The following is an 18,036-nucleotide window of genomic DNA, read 5'->3' as shown; positions in this document are numbered from 1 at the left end:
TGAAAAAACAATGCAGGTGTCTGTTGGCGAGGACACCAAGGTGAGGCAGAGACTAAATCATGTTGTTTATCTGAAGTGCTGACAGAGACAGCTGGGAGATGGTGTGTGTGTGTGTGTGTGTGTGTGTGTGTGTGTGTGTGTGTGTGTGTGTGTGTGTGTGTGTGTGTGTTGACAGTATTAACTTGCAGGAGACCAGCCAAAACCCACCCATCCAAAGATAACCTTTTCTGCAGCCCTCCCTTTCTTTTATTCTTAAACAAGCCTTCTTCTTTTACTTATAATTGTGTTGGTGTGTTTAAAGCCTTGCAGGCATTTCCCCACCAAAACATCAAAGATATCCATGTAATAGCCCACCTCAATAACACAGGGTGTAGCTAAGAGGAACTGCATTGAATACAGAGCAGACAAACACACTGTGCATCAGGACAGTATTGCACTTTTATTAATAAGGGTGCACCGAAGCAAAACTCCTCTACTGATACCAATACCTTAACTCTGCAGAAACCAAATCTATATACCTCTCTTTATCTTAGATTGCAATACAGAAATACACATTTGCCCTGTTTTTCAAAATGAAAAACATGTAAGAATTCCGCTCTTTTTAACAGGTTCATACAGTTGTTCAAATTCAAAGCCCTATTCTTCTGTGCAAAGTAATAAGAATATAACTTATATGACTTTAAGAGATGAGTATCTCTGAATGGCTCATACCATCAAATAAATGTGGTTTAAACTAAATAGGCTGGAAATGTATATGAAATAAATCTGAAATAATAATCTTGTTAAGTTAGAGAAACAGGGCAAGTGTTTGCATTATGCTTCTATAGTCTTGAGGGGTACTTGTATGTAATATGAGGTTAGTGATTACTCCTCTAAAATCTGTTATTAAATGTCACATTACAAACTAACTGTAATTAATGAGGGTTGGTAATATGGGAGTCATTCACCCAGAAAGTGAATTGAACTTTGTACAATCGGTTTGGCACATTTCAAATCAAGGCAGGATACATTTTTACATTTGGAAACAGCTCAATAGAATATTGGTGAATATATATAATATATGCTGGTCGTTAAAAGCTCATGATCAGTCCAACACTTTCATACAGCACAATTTCACAACTTTCTCTGGAAGAGGCATGTTGCTGAGTCAGAGGCCGACACTCCCAAACAAACCTGCCTGACTGGCTGATGAGTGGTTATGTGCAGACTAAGAGCAGCATGTAGAGAACATCCGGAAACAAAGACACAGACTTCACTGTCTGTACTTGGCATGGATGCTCTACTTCATATCATACTGAGATAAAGTTACACATGTAAGGAACCGAGCTTAGACACATGGCAATGACATGTTGACAATGGAAACTTTGGCCTCTGAAGATATCTGAATGCAGATAGTTTCAATTTCCTGCTATGCAAAAAGGCTGTGGCTGGCAGCAGTGGGAGTTTTGTGCGTACAGGTGTGGATGCGTGCGTGTGTGTGTGTGTGTGTGTGTGTGTGTGTGTGTGTGTGTGTGTGTGTGTGTGTGTGTGTGTGTGTGTGTGTGTGTGTGTGTGTGTGCGTACGTCCTCGGCTTAAGGAGTCCGGAATCACTGGAAAGGCCATGTGGAAGAACTCAATTGTCCCAGTTAAGCACTCATGAATACTAAACCCAACCTTGAATGGAACTTTCCTATCGAAGCTTTCCATCTGTACGATTTCCTCCCTGATTCATAATAGCACAGCAGAATAGGGTACGTTACATAGCTGGGGAAAAAAAATACAGAAAAATCATTTTTATAGTAGTTTTCTCCTCATAAAATATCTTGAGCCCCCATTTTTGTTGGTTAAAATGGACCTTATCGCATTTTTATTTTAAGCATTGTCATAGAAATGACAGAATCCGAATGGCTAAAACTTTTCAAATGTACATCTTTAGATTTAAATAAATACACACAATAAAGCACTTTATGGCAAACAATTATTGATTAACAGATCTGTTTAGATTCAAAAATGTAAATGTTAATCATTTTGCTATACAGTAAAAATGCAAGCCAAGCTGATTCGGATTTTATGATTGTATGATAGTTGTGGTAGTAATTCCTTGGTTAAAGTAGTTCCTCCCTTTTGCAGGACATTCAGACTTCCTGTACTCCACAAACCAGATTCGCAGGCACTGAAATATCTGCAAAGGAATAGAAAAAGAAAACTGCTTCAGAAACAGTAGAAATGATGGTGACAGGAAACCTCTTTAAATGTCGGTATGTGCACTGAAGTGTTACAACCTTGAACATGTTGTTTTTGGCCCAGGAATTAGAATGTATTTCTTTAGAGAACAAAGATGGAAAATAAACTACCGGTACAGAAAACAATGTGTTGATACCTATTTTACTCGGCTTGGGGAGATTCAGGTTGTTCATGATGTTCACAAACTCTTCCTCTGTCTTGGTCAAGCGCGGGTTAAACCTGCGCTCCTCACCGACCGTAGACACCGTCTGACCTGATACACAAAGACAGAAACAGCCCGATATGTCATCGGTAGTCTTAATGTTAAAAAAACAAATGCAATAGCCAATCAGTGCAGATAAATCACATAGTGCAGACAGATATGTAAACAGGTGTTACTTTTTCCACCAGATATCAGCGTAGGAATCAGTATGCATCAAATATCATTATTGAAATGAATATAATATACATAAATAAACATATTCATCACGTATTAAGTTATTATATATTTTCATAGGTTGGGCTAATTAGATTAATTTAGTCATCAAAAGTAGCCTCCGCTTTACCAGGTGAAACAATAAAGTGACGTACACTTTATCAAATAATATATGTTATTTTGAAATGGGCTATTCTATATAATGATTACCTTTACTTGTTGTACTTGAAGTAAAGTTTGATGTTAATACTTAGTACCTTTGATTTAAATGTATAGATGTTTTCAAGTGGGGTTGTATGAGCTACTTATCCATGTGGATGGCAGCTGGCATGCCCCAGGTTTGGAGAAGCAGGAGGAGCTATGGATTAGTACCTCATACAACCCAAAGAAATAAGTAAATATATTTAAGTATGATTTTGAATTCAGGGCTCTAACTTGTAACAGCAGTTTTACACTGCTCTTGTACATGGAAAAAAATCCAAATTCTTCTTCAAACCATGTTAAATTGTTGTGAGGAATTGTTGTTCTGCTTCTATAACCAGAGTTTACAACAGTGACTGTGACTGAGATATGATCAAAACGTTCATATGTGTGATTTTCATCCAACCTAAGTAGTCATGTGCTGGGTAGACGAGGCACTGGTCTGGCAGAGTGAAGATCTTCTGATGGACTGATTCATAGAGCTTCCTCGCACAGCCTGAATTAGAGAAAACAACGACCATTTGCAAAGATGAAACAAACCCCAAAATAAAACACTCACAATACTGACCTCTTGTGTTCATCTGGCAGTATTACAAAAATAAACACTTTTCTTTTTAGACCAGTGTGCCGGGAGAAAACGTTGATTTTATAAGAAAAAGTCTACGTCTACCTTGCTGGAAGTCAGTCCTGCCACAGCCTCTGATGAGCAGTGCGTCTCCAGTAAAAGCCATGCTCTGATCGCCAGACACCAGCGACATGCAACCATCAGTGTGTCCTGGTGTGTCTCTTACTGTCAGATGCTACAGGGGGAGAAGAGACAAAGGCATGTAAAAATGTGTTTATCAAGCAATTTTAAATAAAAAGGTCCAGTATTTTACTGAGAAAGAGATGATACATAACCAAAATACAATATCCAGAATACTAATACAGATTAAATCAAGATACAAAATATTGAAAAATTGCACAACAGCAATCAATCTTTTTTTTTAATTAAGATTTTTTTTTACTGATTCCATGCAGAGAAAAAAGTATTATATTGTCCTCACATGTTTTCCAAAGGAGATTTTGTCTCCTTCTGACAGGAAGATGTCTGCAGAGGCACCACTGTATTTGGAGATTGCACTCTTCAGCCCAACCAATCTTTCCTTCATCAGCCCAGTGCTTGTGATGTGGTCCGCATGGCAGTGGGTATTTACTATCAGAAAAAAGAAAATAGTAAGGCTTACCATAAGGTTTGGCAATAAAATAATGAATAGCGATAATACAAGAATAGGTATGTGATGACATACAGCACATTTATTGAACCTGTTTTTCATTACTACCTTTAAAGGAGGTTATGTTTTTATGTTAAGTTTGTCAACAGGATTACAGAACAAAACCCAGTCCCGATTTTCAATAAACTTTGCAGAACGGTGATGCATGCGGAAAGGAAAAACTAATTTTGTTTTGGAGTGCATCAAATTTATAGTCTTGACGTTTCGACACGAGCAAAGCAGGATTTACAGAATACATTGAGCCTGGCTGATCTGAGTTTACGGTTTTGGGAAAAGTGAGGTTCCAAATGAGCAAGCAGGTTATATATTAAATTATTCCACTTGATGATAACCGTTCTTTGAGCAAAGTTCCTCCTTACTTTGCGGATTAAGCAAAAATAACTAAAAGTGTTCCCCCAGCTAACTGCTCCAGTAAAAGGGTTGCATTATCCTTGATTCTATCTACGAAATATGGTTCAAAGGATAGAGATTAGTGAAAATGTTTGTAAAAATAAATTATATAATAGAGGTTTGTACTGCTCGATGAAAAAGATGGAACACCTCATATTGAACATTTGTTGGAATCTATAGCATAACACCATCATTCTTAGCCCAGCCTCAGAGGTACCTGCCACTTTTAGATTGAGTCCCAGTTCATGTATGAGTTTCAGGTCCCTGTCGATAGTCTCCAGTACAGGATCGATGACGATCGCCTCCTTGGTCTCTGTGTCTGCCAGCAAGTATGTGTAAGTGCTGCTCTCGGATTCAAACAACTAAACAGGAAAAAGGTCAGGTTAGGACACAGGAGTGACTCAGCAAAACTTTACAAAGGATCGCTCGTAATGATGCACGTCTTCCAAGAATGTGTGTGCTTCTAGATTTGGGAGATACTGAAAAGGAATAAGAGACAGATTATGATGTAAAGCTAATTGTTGACAAGGCAAAGTGAGGTTTAAAGGTAGTTGGAAAGTTTGCAGTGAGTGATAAATATATATTTCGTGTTTTGAAGGCAGGACTTTTACTGTAGGGGAATATTTCATGGTGTTGTATTAGTATGTTTTAGTATTATATAGAATTCTTCTTACAGCACTGTCTGGAGCTTTGACATGAGTCATTTTAAATTGAAATAATGTTTTTTTTTTGATACAGTAGTGAGCTGCATAACTAAAGAGGACATTAAGTTGAGACAACTTTTGTCAAATAGCTGCATGCCAAGTCAATGATTAGCAACTTCAATCTGTCCTCTGCTGTAATGTTGGATCAGGCTGGACAGCAGGCACACCTCCATGACCACCGATGTGTTATTATGTTAAAAGTCACTGACGTTACATTGTTACTGTAGAGGCCATCAAGTTTGCAACGTTATTGCAAATACTTTGAGCACATTGAATAAGTTAATGTTAACTATGTCCCTACAACACTCCACAGACATAATCGTATAGTTTGGCTCAATCTGAATACATTAAAACCCTTATGCAAAAGACAGTATTAGCAAGATAGTGGAGCTAACGTCGAGCTAACTCCACCTAGCTCCCTTCCTTTAGCTACAAAAAACAACATTGCATTTAAAACCCTTTACCTGATAAAACAACAATATAGTGAACAAGAACAATGCAACGTTTTATTTATAGTAACCTACTTGTCTGAACAGCAGTCCTTCAGTCAGCGCCATCCTGGAGCAGTATGATCGGCTGGTAGCTCTTAGCGGGTCAATGACAGCACTTACGCCGGGACAGAAGCGCCTGCTCTCGGCCAGTGCGTAACTCGAACCCTCGGTGGTTGCTCTGAAGCGGAGCGTGAGAGCCAGAGCTCGTTGGACTGGTTTCACTCTGCTTATTACCGAGCACATTGTCATACGCCGTTTTTTTTCTGATTGAGTAACCAGATGATTATCTCAAGTAGAACATTAATGTCTTTGAGAAATCCGATAGGCTGTGTCTGTGAGGCTGTAGCCGCCTTAATCCTCAAGCTAATGGAAGGTAATGTGCGATTTCTACCAAGAAAAGTCAAAACTCAAAGTCGTTTGACTCTCACCTTGCAAGTAATCCAGAGACAATAGTGGTGCTCCATTGTCAATAACTTTTACAGCAGCTGTTACTGGGGCCATAACCAATGTTTGTTGTCATTGCGCAATGTGGGTTAGTCCACTACAGTCCAGTAGGTCAACTTCCTCCTCCACTCCCAGATTAGATACAACCTACAGTATAACATCAGGTCATCTCGGTCTATTGTAGAGCACAAGCATCAGCCATGTATGCTCATAAAGGCATGCACCCACACGAGTCGTCTGCAGCGGTGGCCTACGTGACTGTTGGCACACTTTTACCAGGAAGCGTATTACAACCCAAAACAAAGCAGCTGGTTACGATCGTTAACAGTGCAGCCATTAACATGCTGTCACCTGACATGTTTTTTTCCCCCACCGCAATTATGTTTTTCGGCTGAGTACCGTGCTAACGTGATATAGAAAGTACAATACACCTTAGTTGAATGACACAAACAAGGAAAACAACAACTTTAAAGCATATTAAGAAGACGACATATATATATTATAATGGTATTTTCTCATCAACAAATGCTAGTATACTGCCAAATAATACTGTGCTTGCTTTTTGACAAATACCAGTATTACAATTTTGAGTTGATCACTGAAATTGATAATACTTTTCTTACTTCAATAGTTTACACCTCTTTCCATACAGGACACAAGGTATGGTAACCTCTCAGTATGCCTATACATTTACTACACTCATGCTTACATTTAATTTATCCATTTGAAATACTGTCTACCACAAATATATTTTATATATTACTTTAATTGATGTTCATGCCTACACTTGAGCCCTATGCTGTGTTTTAACTTGCACTCCTTTAGGCCCTTATCTTTTTGCTTTTACTTGCATGATATTTATTTTTTGAAGATTATCATTGAATTATTATTTATTTCTGTTTAAATATGCAAGCAATGTTGAAGCGAGCCAGGACTGTCATGCCTACAAGTACTCAACTGTGATTGTTAAGTTTATGATAAATGAAGTAATTGATTTGGATGCACAGTAATGCTGTTTGTTGTTGTTATAAATAGATAACAAATAAACCATTTTTTGATAATGGTTTGTTAAAATAATATTGAAAAAATTGGGAACTGAGTGGGAGATGTTCAATCACCATGATATCATTGTTTTGTTTGTCATTTTGATCATTAAAAAATAATCAAACTGATGCAGGTAATTTGCTATTTTATTGCCAGTTAAAAGAGTCTGGTTTCTGTGAGGGGTCGATAATGGCTGTCGTGGTCCCCTCCAATTCTTCTGGTTTGTCCTGTGGTAACAAATCGAGAAGTGAAAATGCAGCATCAGCCTAAAATATAGTTTCATATATTGCCATAACTATATTGTGTACCTTCTGCCTCTCTCTGTATATGCCTTACGGGGCCAATACGTGTATTAACTGTTTGTTTATTGACAGTCTCATTATTTCTTCCTAGGAAACTTTTGCCACTTGAGCATGAAACTAAACCTGGTTTGAACTGTAGCTTATGGGAAGATTGAGCACATAAAATATATTTTTTATTGTTTTGTATGACAATCCCAAGAGTTACGAGGTGATACTGTTGTATCCCTATTTCCTGCTTTATGGTAGCACAGACAAATAATAAATATTTAAATTGCTCTCCATCTAGACTTAATGGGTAACTGTTAAACATGGCTTTTCATCTGAAAACTGTGAGCCGCATATACAAATTTGAATCTATTTGACACAGCTTTAACTAAATTATACAATCACTTAACACAGTTTGACTTACAGGACACCACTGTACAGTGAAAGACAGAGAGGGACATCACTTTATACAGTACCTCTATATGTTCTTTAACCCACTGGATCAGTTGGGTTACTCTGCTGTAGACGCCTGGTTTGTTGCGTCGTCCACAGCCCTCTCCCCAGCTCACCACACCTGCCAGCCTCCATTCCCCACTGGCTGTCTCACACACCAGGGGCCCACCACTGTCCCCCTTAAAACAGGATGTAACCATTTATCTGACATTATACACTTACGTTTTAAACAGTGCTTGCATATTTAATGACGTATGAGGTGGTGCAAGTTTGTTTCGAGCTATGTATTGTAAAGTTAAAGATGTTCCTCATAAACTTTTTCCATGTAGGTTTATATGGAGATGTTATCCAAAGGGTGTTTACCTGGCAGGAGTCCACTCCTCCATCCATGGTGCCAGCACAAATCATCCGAGGGGTTAGGTAATTGCCGTAGACGCTCGGGTGTGAACAGACCGGTTGAGCTATGACTTTGACCTGGGCCTGCCTTAGCTCATCTGACACAAAGCCTTACAGAGAGCAGAAAGAACAGAAAACAGGTATTAAAGACGAGGCCGTGACTTTGATGTGAGTGTGTAAAACAAAGGGAAGCAAAGAAAATGTCTATTATTTCTGGAAATTATTCAAAGAGACCAGCAAAAGCTAGCAGCGCCCTCATTAACAAACTGCTTCAAGCCTTCAAATGCCAGAAGCAAATTACAAGAATGAAGTCTGCTTTTCTTATTATGTCATCATTAAAACTTCTCAGCAAGAAGGAAACTGCATCTAAAGTGGCTTTTGACCACTTTTTCCCTGTTTCAACATGCTCCTTTGGTTTGCCCTGCTGACACAATAAAACCGAGAGTGTCTGAGTAGCATTTCAGTTGAAAGTATATTTTAATTGTAGTAAGTTATTACTGTGAAAATACAATCACAACGTTTATGTCAGTGTAACACACCTCCCTCATGAATATATCCCCAACCTGTGATCCAACAGGCCGCTCCAGGAAGAAAGGACTCACTCGGACTGGGTAAACAGACCGGTCGCACCCCAGCTACAAACGATACACAGTTATCAGAGTGTTACATAACCTTAGATTAGTAAGGAAAGTAATAAAGGTTATCACTTGTATGGTGGTTGTTGGCCCACATTCTCTCAAGTCCCTGTAAAAAGTCTCTTTATATTTTTCATATATTTTTGTCATACTGGGCTTTGAAAGTGCTATACAAAGCGGTTAGTATTGCTAGCTGGACTGCACAACCAAATAGTGGTGCAAATGATTTTTCAACACAGATAGGTTATATTTATGTGTTAAATACACAGTCATTTCAAATCTCATACTAACTTACCTGTATTAAGATAGTTTGTGGAAGTTTAAATGTGGTTTTTACTTAGCATCAAGATTCCTTTTGAAGAAGTTCTAAATAAAAACAATTCTATAAAATGTAATGTTTTCTTGAGCAAAATATATTGATGTCAAACAAAGTGATGTGAGCACATGACAAGGCCTATCTTAGACATATTGCCTACAGTATTTAAGAGGTACAAACGTGGTGTGTTTTTGCACTGCCTACAGTTGAAGTCTTACCTCCCATGTCCATGTCAGTGATGGTGCGCAGCAGGCCCACGTCATAGTCGTTGTTGTATTTGTCGAACCAAGGGTGATAGAGAACCTGCAGAGCTCTGTAACGGTCCCCCAGAGAGACGTCTGCGATGCTGACTGTGTCCACCACCACCAGCCAGTCAGACACTTCGAGCATGTTGTTCCTGCAGGAAGAGCACGCTGACACTGACGTTTATAGTCTGAGGTTAAATAGAGTGTCCCCAGTGAGCAACCATTTCTGTCTTTATACTGGGAGAGATTTAGCTGGTGCTGTTTGTTCTCTGGTCTTGATACAGCTGGTTGTTGGATGAGAATTGCAGTAGGCCAATACAAATAACTAAAATCCTCCATGTGGTTGTTGTTTGTAATATTGATCTGAAGGTATTTAGCCTAAAAACACTATATGTTTTGGTCATTCCTGAACTTTTTAGATGTATCCTAAAAACAAATGTAAGGCCAGTTAACTATAGAAAGAATTGCCCCCAAAAAAGACAGTTGACAACTAATGGATTAATGAATGAATGTTGATGCTATGAATATTACTACAATATATTATTATAAGATGTATTGGAATTGCTTTATATAACTGCCTATTACATCCAAGTTAATCAAAGTAGCTGTGCAGTCATACCCAAACTGCTCTCAGTTTTGGTCACTAATTCTTTGTATTTGCTTCAGCAAAAACAATTTAATGAACTACCAACAATTTGAATTTGTGCAAAATTCACTGGTGGGGAATTGAAATGCCCTCCATTTCCTTTGCATCTGCTGTTTACTTGATTAGACAAGAACTTAGAATTCAATTGGTCTTGACTAATTTGGTCTTCAGTTCAGCCCTCGCTACTGAGGACTGTATACGTGCAGACAGGAAGTAGCACCACCTGGATACCTAACACTGAGCTTCCCAATCTTTCCTACAACCTTCCCATGTCCACCTCTTACTCAACAAAGCAGTGAGCTGCAGTGATGACCCAGTGAGGGGAGATGATGGCCCCTCCACAGACGTGTTTTCCTCTCCATTGCATGCTGACCTGCCACACCCACTTTTCCTTGGCCGCCAACGTCCCCCCAACAATACGTCGGCCACCACCGACCAGAACTGTGCAATCTAAGATGTAAAAGAAGGGATGTGTGCAATGTGAAAAGAGCCAAAGATATAATTCCCACAGTCTCCTAAACATTCGGAAAAAAGCATTTTAATCTACTATAGTGAATTATCATGGTAATATTGCAGGTATGCCCCTTACATAATAAGGCTAATAACACATATGGCCATACATGCCAAAAAGCTGACAAATGTGCATTATCTTCTGTCCAAGAGGTATTTGCAGAGGATAAGAAAGTCGTTAAAACTACAATCCCCATGTAATATATAACATTTTTTACCTGCAGTGATGTTATCTGTCTGATTTACTGGATTCTTAGACAGATAAGGCTGAGTTGGGACACTGCAGTTTCCTTTTAAGCCACAGAGAGGAGGCGGTTCACTGGGGAATACCAGGAACTTGACTGCTTTCAAGAGAGATGATCAACAGAGACATGAGAAAAAAAGGTAACCTGAAGATTATATTATTAAATCACAACACTCAAATAATCAAAACTCCCATTACACTCATTCTCTGTTCACATTTATTACCACTGAGTCTAAAAAATAAACACACAATGTAAGGACTACAGTAAGAGTTTTCCCAATTAGTCATTTCAATTTTCAAGAGTGAGCTACAAGGAAGACACATTATCAGGCATTTTCAACCTATATTTTGCCATTATTTAATGTGAAGTACATTACCTAAGAGAGCAGAGGTGATGACTAATTTGATGATGATGATGGGGAAGCTCACGATCAGTAGCAGCTCCCGAGACGAACAGGCTTGAGGCGCTGAATCTACAAAAAGACAAATGGACGAATAGATACATCTTTAAAGGTCCCATATTATACTCTCTCAACAATACATTATAGATCTCAGATATATACACTACATGTCTCTGAAGTGTATGGCTCGAAATATCAAACATATCATGCATTGTAGCATGACTTATACCCTTATGTTTCAGCCCTGTTTCAAAAGTTCTGATTCTGTGTCTGTAGCTTTAAATGCTAATGAGCTGCTGCTGGACACGTCGGTCTGCGAAGTGATTGGTTATAAAAACATAATGGTGCTCTAGGAGAAGATTCAGGTGATATGCTGTTACCTAGGTTGGTTATTGGCTAAAAGTTGCACAACACAACATTGTGACATCACAAAGTGGCTGAAATCTGATCAGTTCATTGTCAGAAATGATTTTAGATACAATAAATGGATCAGGAGAAAAAGAGAGAATCTTTTTTTCGAATCTCTTCACACAGAGGAGACACATATTTATTTTTAAGTGGATTTTGCATAATAGGTGACCTTTAAAACAAATTCAATGGGCCTTGAGCTTCAAGATAACCATGCTAATTTCTTTATTTCTATAAAGAAGATTGTCAGAAACCATTTATCAAATAAACAAAAGTTTTAATTGTACTATATTATGTCTTTTTTCTTTTTTAAGTAAACTGTTTTTTGCTTTGTTGGGGGAGCTTAAGACTTAACATTTTGATTGCAAAACTACTCTGTAGCTATTGTGCAGACGAAAAACAAAACCTTTGAATAATGAAACTTCTCGATTATTTCAAACTTGTGCTCGTTACCTTCAAACTCTGATCTGGTAGAAGAAGGAGGAGGACTACACAAAGACTTCTTTATTTGATCATTCTCTATTTATTTCCAAAAGCATGATGCTCAATCAAGGGTGGGTTTTTGATTCAACACTTTGTTTTGCAGCAATGACGTATCCTTTGTTTTTCTCTACCAAATCCTCAAAGAAGTATATGGTAAGTAAATGTATTTATCAGACAGCTTAACAAAGAGTTGACCCTCCATGCAAGGGGAGTTGCAGAGTTTGCTAATTAATTATAGGCACTTTAATTTTATAATTAAGAATAGTTCATGCTAATAGAGAGTTCACATTACCTATTAAGCACACACAGTGAACTGTATTAATAACAGCATTGTCAAGCATGGGTAGTTAGTAGTTACAGGACCCAAAAGCAGTGAAAGCAGGCGAAGCAAGGATGGGGATCTAACAAAAATTGAGCTCATATTATGCCCAAGCTGTACATACAAAACATGAAAGCACTGCAAGGGCAGGCTAGTTGAAACAAAAGTAAAATAGCAAACAAACTGAAAACAATCCAGGGAGACTTTGGAGTCACAGGAGGCTGGCAGGTAGGACAGACTGGGACCAAACGGGGAATGGGAATGGGAATAACGACGACAAACAAGGAACACAAAGGGAAGACAAGACTAAATACAGAGAAGGGTATTTACAAGACAAGGCACAGCTGGGAAGGGGAGGTGAAACACAGGGGCAGCAGGTGAACACAATCAGACAGGTGGGAAACCAAAGCCATGACTTAAAACTACACAAGACAGGGAGTAAGACTAGACAAGATACAAAGAGATGATACATTTCAAAATAAACAAGTAAACTATAAATACACAACCAAGATCATAACAAGCATGAACTGTTTTAATAACAACAACTCAGGAAACAAGGAAACACCTGATAGAAAAGATGTGTTGTAACTAACTTCTCATATCAACAGTCTGAGCCGATCACTCCAGCGTTTAGACACAAACTTCCCAAGGGTCCCTGTTAAAAACTTGATCATGAAAAGTCTCAGTTTAGAGGACGTGGGTGAATTGAGGACAGAGCATATCCATAATATGAGGTAAAGCGTGAGCTGCATGCAAAGCCCTGTAGGTAAGGGGTGTTGAAATCTATGTTATGCTTGACTGACAGCCCCCTGAGGGGATGGGCGCTGGCGTAATGTACAAACTCCCACTGGTTTTGGATAAAAGTGTCTCTGCAGCATTCTGCAGCGGAGATGATGTTGTGACAAATGTTAACGTGAGTGAATTGTGAACTCTGGGAGGTAATTTATGCTTCTTCAACTATAGATATTTTCCTTGTACAACTCATATCAGTTTGACGCTCTATATACTGTGACATAGTATAGACGGATAGAGGATGAGCTATCCTTCACTTTGCGCCCAAAGTCGAGACAAATGAGTAACAATGTGATGAAGGCATTTCATTCTTTCTTTCAAAATCATGAAGCAATAAACAGAGTGTATTAGAACAGAGTTTAAATAAAATTGCAACAACAACTTGCTGCATGCTTTACTGAATGGTATGTGTCCTTTCCTATCTAAAAAGTATAATTACAGGACAATTATCCTTGCATCACAATGATGAAATGTATCAAACTGTGCACATGGCATCGGAAAAAAACATACAATTATCGAGACATATGATTTAGTACACCAGAGGGGGATAATCAATACCACAGGTCAGAGAATGGACCTCTGGGAAATGATTCTACATTTTCACCAGCAGATAGTCAATAGTGTTTTTGTTTTTTTGTAAGATGTAATCCAATCCAATCTAGGAGGGTCCAAGATATCGGAGTCCTTTATATTGTGACCAACAATATCAACGGACATTTTGAGGCCAAATGGCAATAAAATGGATTACACCCAAGCCTTCTCACACATTATGATGTTGTTACTGAGGCTATAAACAGCTCCCTCAGCTCTGTTTTCGTGAACTCTGGGAAATGCTTTTATATCTATCTCTTCTAAAAGCTGATATGGAACCACTCTGAGAAAAGGGGGATTTGGAGTCAGAAATGGATGGCTCTTTTATTTTGTGGAAACAAAAGGTCAAGGCTGCATTCTTTGGAGAGGCTGAAAAACATCTTACATGAAGAAATTGGAAATGTTTCCAGAAGGGAATGCACAATGGAAACACTCCCATGGGGAACGAAGCAATGATTTATCTTGCTTGTAAGACTATCTTGTACAGGCGAAACTGTAACAATAGGATCGTAACAGAAAAATAGAGCGGAAGTGTTTTTAACAAATTTGAAGAACAGGAAAGGCCGTAATATTTCTTTTCTTTTTTAGTTTTCAGTTTCAGGTCTGTTAAATGCTGGATGGGGATTGGGACTGTGTTGGTTCAAAGCCATGTTAGGCCTCAAAGACTTCACATTGTTAACATACCTTGCTCTTCATCAGTAGGATCTTTGGGTAAAATTAGTCCTACTGATCCCTCCTCCACTGGGCCTGCATCAGATGGTTTCCTCAGCTGAACTTCCTGGGAATTATCACTGCAAGGAAGTGGTGAGGGCACGGTTTTCTGATCTTTGTCCTCTGAGGAACAAGACAGAGAGGATGAAGTTCCCGGAAGCTGAGGCTCTGATGTTACCTCATCAAAAGATGGACGCTCTGGGTATAAGTTTCCACTAACTGGGGGCTCAAACTGAGGCAAGAGTGTGAGGACTGTAGAAGGGACCAGAGACGAAACACTCAATACTTCATGACTCATCGGACTTTGAAAAGAAGTGGAGGCCCAGAGCTCAAGGGACGGATAGATGGAAGCAACAACTGAATGCAGTGTTTGAGAAAAGCTGGTGCTGGCTGTTTGGACCTCCAAATCCATGCTTGTGAAGTCGCTGGAGGCTGTTGTAGAATGCTCGGTCTGTTCAATGTCTGGGTTCATGTTCTTTGGCGTGATAGGGTTTTTGCTTGTGAGGTCTGATTAGCAGCACACATGTGTCGGTCTGGATGAGATCTGGGTGATCACATGGGTGAGCTGAGGGGAGGGACACTGACATGGGAGGAAAACATGAAACCTCTGCTCCTGTAGAAACTGCAAGAAAAACAAAAGCAACAACAAACCATGGTTAATGGACTGTACTTATATTGCGATTTATCAGGTCTTTACAACCCCTCAAAGCGCTTTTACACACTACGAGTCATTCACACATTCACACCTCATACAGAGCAGTGGCACTTGCTCTACGGAAGCTAACGTTCACACACATTCATACACCATTGGCCATCGGGAGCAACTCAGGGTTAAGTATCTTGCCCAAGGATAAATCAATATGTTGATTACACAGGCTGGGATCGAACCCCTTTCTGGTTGAAAGATGACCTCACTCCCTCTCAGCCACAGTCACCCTCAATCAGGTGAGTCATCAAAGCTTATGTCAATATGAGCATGGAATAATACTTCTGTGATTAACTTCAAGATGTGAGCACTGACATTCTTTAATATGGTCTTTTATAAGTTCATTTTATTATCTTGCATTACTCAAAAAAAAACTTTTGTGAGAGGGGTTCTGTTGGAGCAGACGTCACATTTCTTTAAATTGTGAGGCGTACTAAAAGAGAATTTCCCAAAAGACTACGAAAAGGTCCAAATAATAAAAACAACTTGCTCTGAAGAAAATATTAATCCAAAAGCAAAGGAAAGGAAGAATAAGGTCACAAAGTCCTCTCTTAAAGAATTATGAGATATATTACAAAGGCAGTTTTAACCTCCATCGATTACAAATAAAGGCAAGGAGGGTCATCTGCACACAATGCTCTATAAAACACACCCTTTATCACATTGGTACATCTAATCTGTGTACTCAATATGTGTGTTCAAGTGTTCTCACCTGAATGTCAGCCGTACAGATTTGCACGTGTCTGCCTCATTTGTATGCGTTGGGTTTATCATCCGATTTTGCCTCCTTCACAGTTTTTGATATAAACTGGCTTTATATCAAAGTAGGGATGAGAAATGCATCACTGCCAGACCGTCAGTGACAATACAAAGAAGAAGAAGACTGCCTGCTCTGGTGCATCTTTTATCCAGAGATAAGTGCTCCGTTACAGTGAATCCATCATCTACGGATAGCACGAGTTTCAGCAGTGTATCACCTCTTTTCTTGTGATTAAACCGCTCTCCTCCTCCTATCTTCAGCTACCACTTAATCCTGTCTTTGTCACCTCCTTCATCATCTTCCTCTTCCAATCTACCCTTCTTCCCTCTCCAGCTTAATCTTGCTCCTCTAGTCAGAGCAGCCCGAGGCTGAAGCAGTCAGGTCAGTAACGGATACTTGCACACTTGTCATCGGGCGTCTATGAAATATGCATGGGGATAATTGTGGGCTTGGGTCAGAGTTTAACAACAGAGGGTAATGTACACCAGGCCAATGAGTTGTTTCCACTCACAAGTACAGAGGGACATAATGGCAGCATGGACAGACACACATTCACAGAGTCAAGGAGTAGAATTTCTCAGTTGAAAGATATGTATCCAATAATCATGGCCCTGTTATGAATCTAAGAAGGCTTAATTGGGTGTACGACAGTGCTTGTGTGTGTGTGTGTGTGTGTGTGTGTGTGTGTGTGTGTGTGTGTGTGTGTGTGTGTGTGTGTGTGTGTGTGTGTGTGTGTGTGTGTGTGTGTGTGTGTGTGTTCGTCCAGTCCTCTCAGGAGTATTTTGTTCATCTTATCATGTTACAGCCTCAGTCACTGTGAGGTGCCGGCTGCAACAATGAACCCAAGTCGTGGTGTTACTCAGCATCTTATCAGGAGACATGACTGCATCACCTGTGGACGCATATGTATGGAGATCATGGGGCAAAAACATATATTAGAAAGTGACTTCTCATTAAAAAAATGATCCCAAATATTACAATTGCAAAACAAACAACCAAGGAGCAGTAAAGTGAAATGTAACAAACTAGATAAATAGAAAAAAACTAAGACATTTTATAAACCAAATTTAATCAATTCAAAAACCAACAAAAAACATTGTACAAAATCAAGAAGTTAGACACGCTAACATATTGAGGGTTTTATGGTCCAAGGTTTATTTTTGACAATGTTCACCTTCTTAGCTTTCTGTGTTAGCAAAAAAAGTACAGCTAAGGCTGATGGGAATATTATGAATTAATTATTTAGTACAGGTGCCTGGGCATGAAGGAATCAAAGGGATAAAAGACAAAACTTTGACCTGCAAATGGAATGTGAGAAAAAGTTAAAGGAGTTATCGCAATCCAGGGGAAAATAAATGTTTAAACCAGAATTCTTGGCAATTCATCCAAAGATTATTGAAACCTTTCCTTCAAATATAAACTTAAGATTGTGCAGGAAAATTATGAAGATCACCAGAATCAGAATGGTTCATCCTCTGAGGAACATAAATGTCTGTATAAAACTTGCAACTATGGCAAACCATTAAATAACAGGAGAAAATAAAACAATAACAGCAAACAAACATTTCTCCAACTGAAAAATGATGAGAAACTAATCTTGTTTCTAGCTTTCTCTTTTGTAAAAGTTCTGTTTTATTAAAAGCTGAATTCAACTGTATAAAATGTCACAGTATTCTATTATTTATGCAATCTCTGTGTCTTCACTCATGCAAAACCATTTCCTGAGCTGTTCACCATGTCAAATGTATTATTTTCATGCAGGACACTACCGTCTATAATATAGTTCCAGTAACATCACTATGTTTTAAAATTGAGTTTTGCCAATTGCTTATTGTTTATAACGCTTGCATGGAGTTGCTACCTCTCCATCTGAACATGACACTGGCTGAATGAATGAATAAATAAAGCGTGCAGCCTCCATTTGCTCCCATATTGGTGTCAGAGAC

The 18,036-nt window shown here is 38.9% G+C and overlaps 2 protein-coding genes across 2 annotated transcripts; both read right to left on the bottom strand.

Annotated features, from left to right (window-relative positions):
* Positions 1-419: 419 nt before the first annotated feature.
* On the bottom strand, positions 420-6,383 carry ethe1 (ETHE1 persulfide dioxygenase). Its single transcript, XM_063880449.1, has 7 exons — positions 5,733-6,383; positions 4,722-4,866; positions 3,887-4,035; positions 3,511-3,640; positions 3,247-3,336; positions 2,361-2,477; positions 420-2,162 (listed from the first exon to the last, which is right to left on the bottom strand). The coding sequence occupies exons 1-7, from the start codon at positions 5,946-5,948 to the stop codon at positions 2,116-2,118; spliced, it is 894 nt and encodes a 297-aa protein (XP_063736519.1). The 5' UTR covers positions 5,949-6,383; the 3' UTR covers positions 420-2,115.
* Positions 6,384-7,320: 937 nt separating this feature from the next.
* LOC134861685 (serine protease 38-like) lies at positions 7,321-15,096 on the bottom strand. The gene is made up of 8 exons (XM_063879093.1): positions 14,598-15,096; positions 11,297-11,392; positions 10,894-11,016; positions 10,450-10,615; positions 9,493-9,671; positions 8,291-8,433; positions 7,951-8,106; positions 7,321-7,414 (listed from the first exon to the last, which is right to left on the bottom strand). Exons 1-8 carry the CDS (start codon positions 15,094-15,096, stop codon positions 7,334-7,336), a joined length of 1,443 nt encoding a protein of 480 aa, XP_063735163.1. The 3' UTR covers positions 7,321-7,333.
* Between the last annotated feature and the right edge of the window lie 2,940 nt (positions 15,097-18,036).

This window comes from Eleginops maclovinus, chromosome 3 (genome assembly GCF_036324505.1).
Source record: "Eleginops maclovinus isolate JMC-PN-2008 ecotype Puerto Natales chromosome 3, JC_Emac_rtc_rv5, whole genome shotgun sequence".
NCBI lineage: Eukaryota > Metazoa > Chordata > Actinopteri > Perciformes > Eleginopidae > Eleginops > Eleginops maclovinus.
Note: the sequence above shows the minus strand (reverse complement) of the source record. Positions and strands in the feature narration are given on the sequence as shown.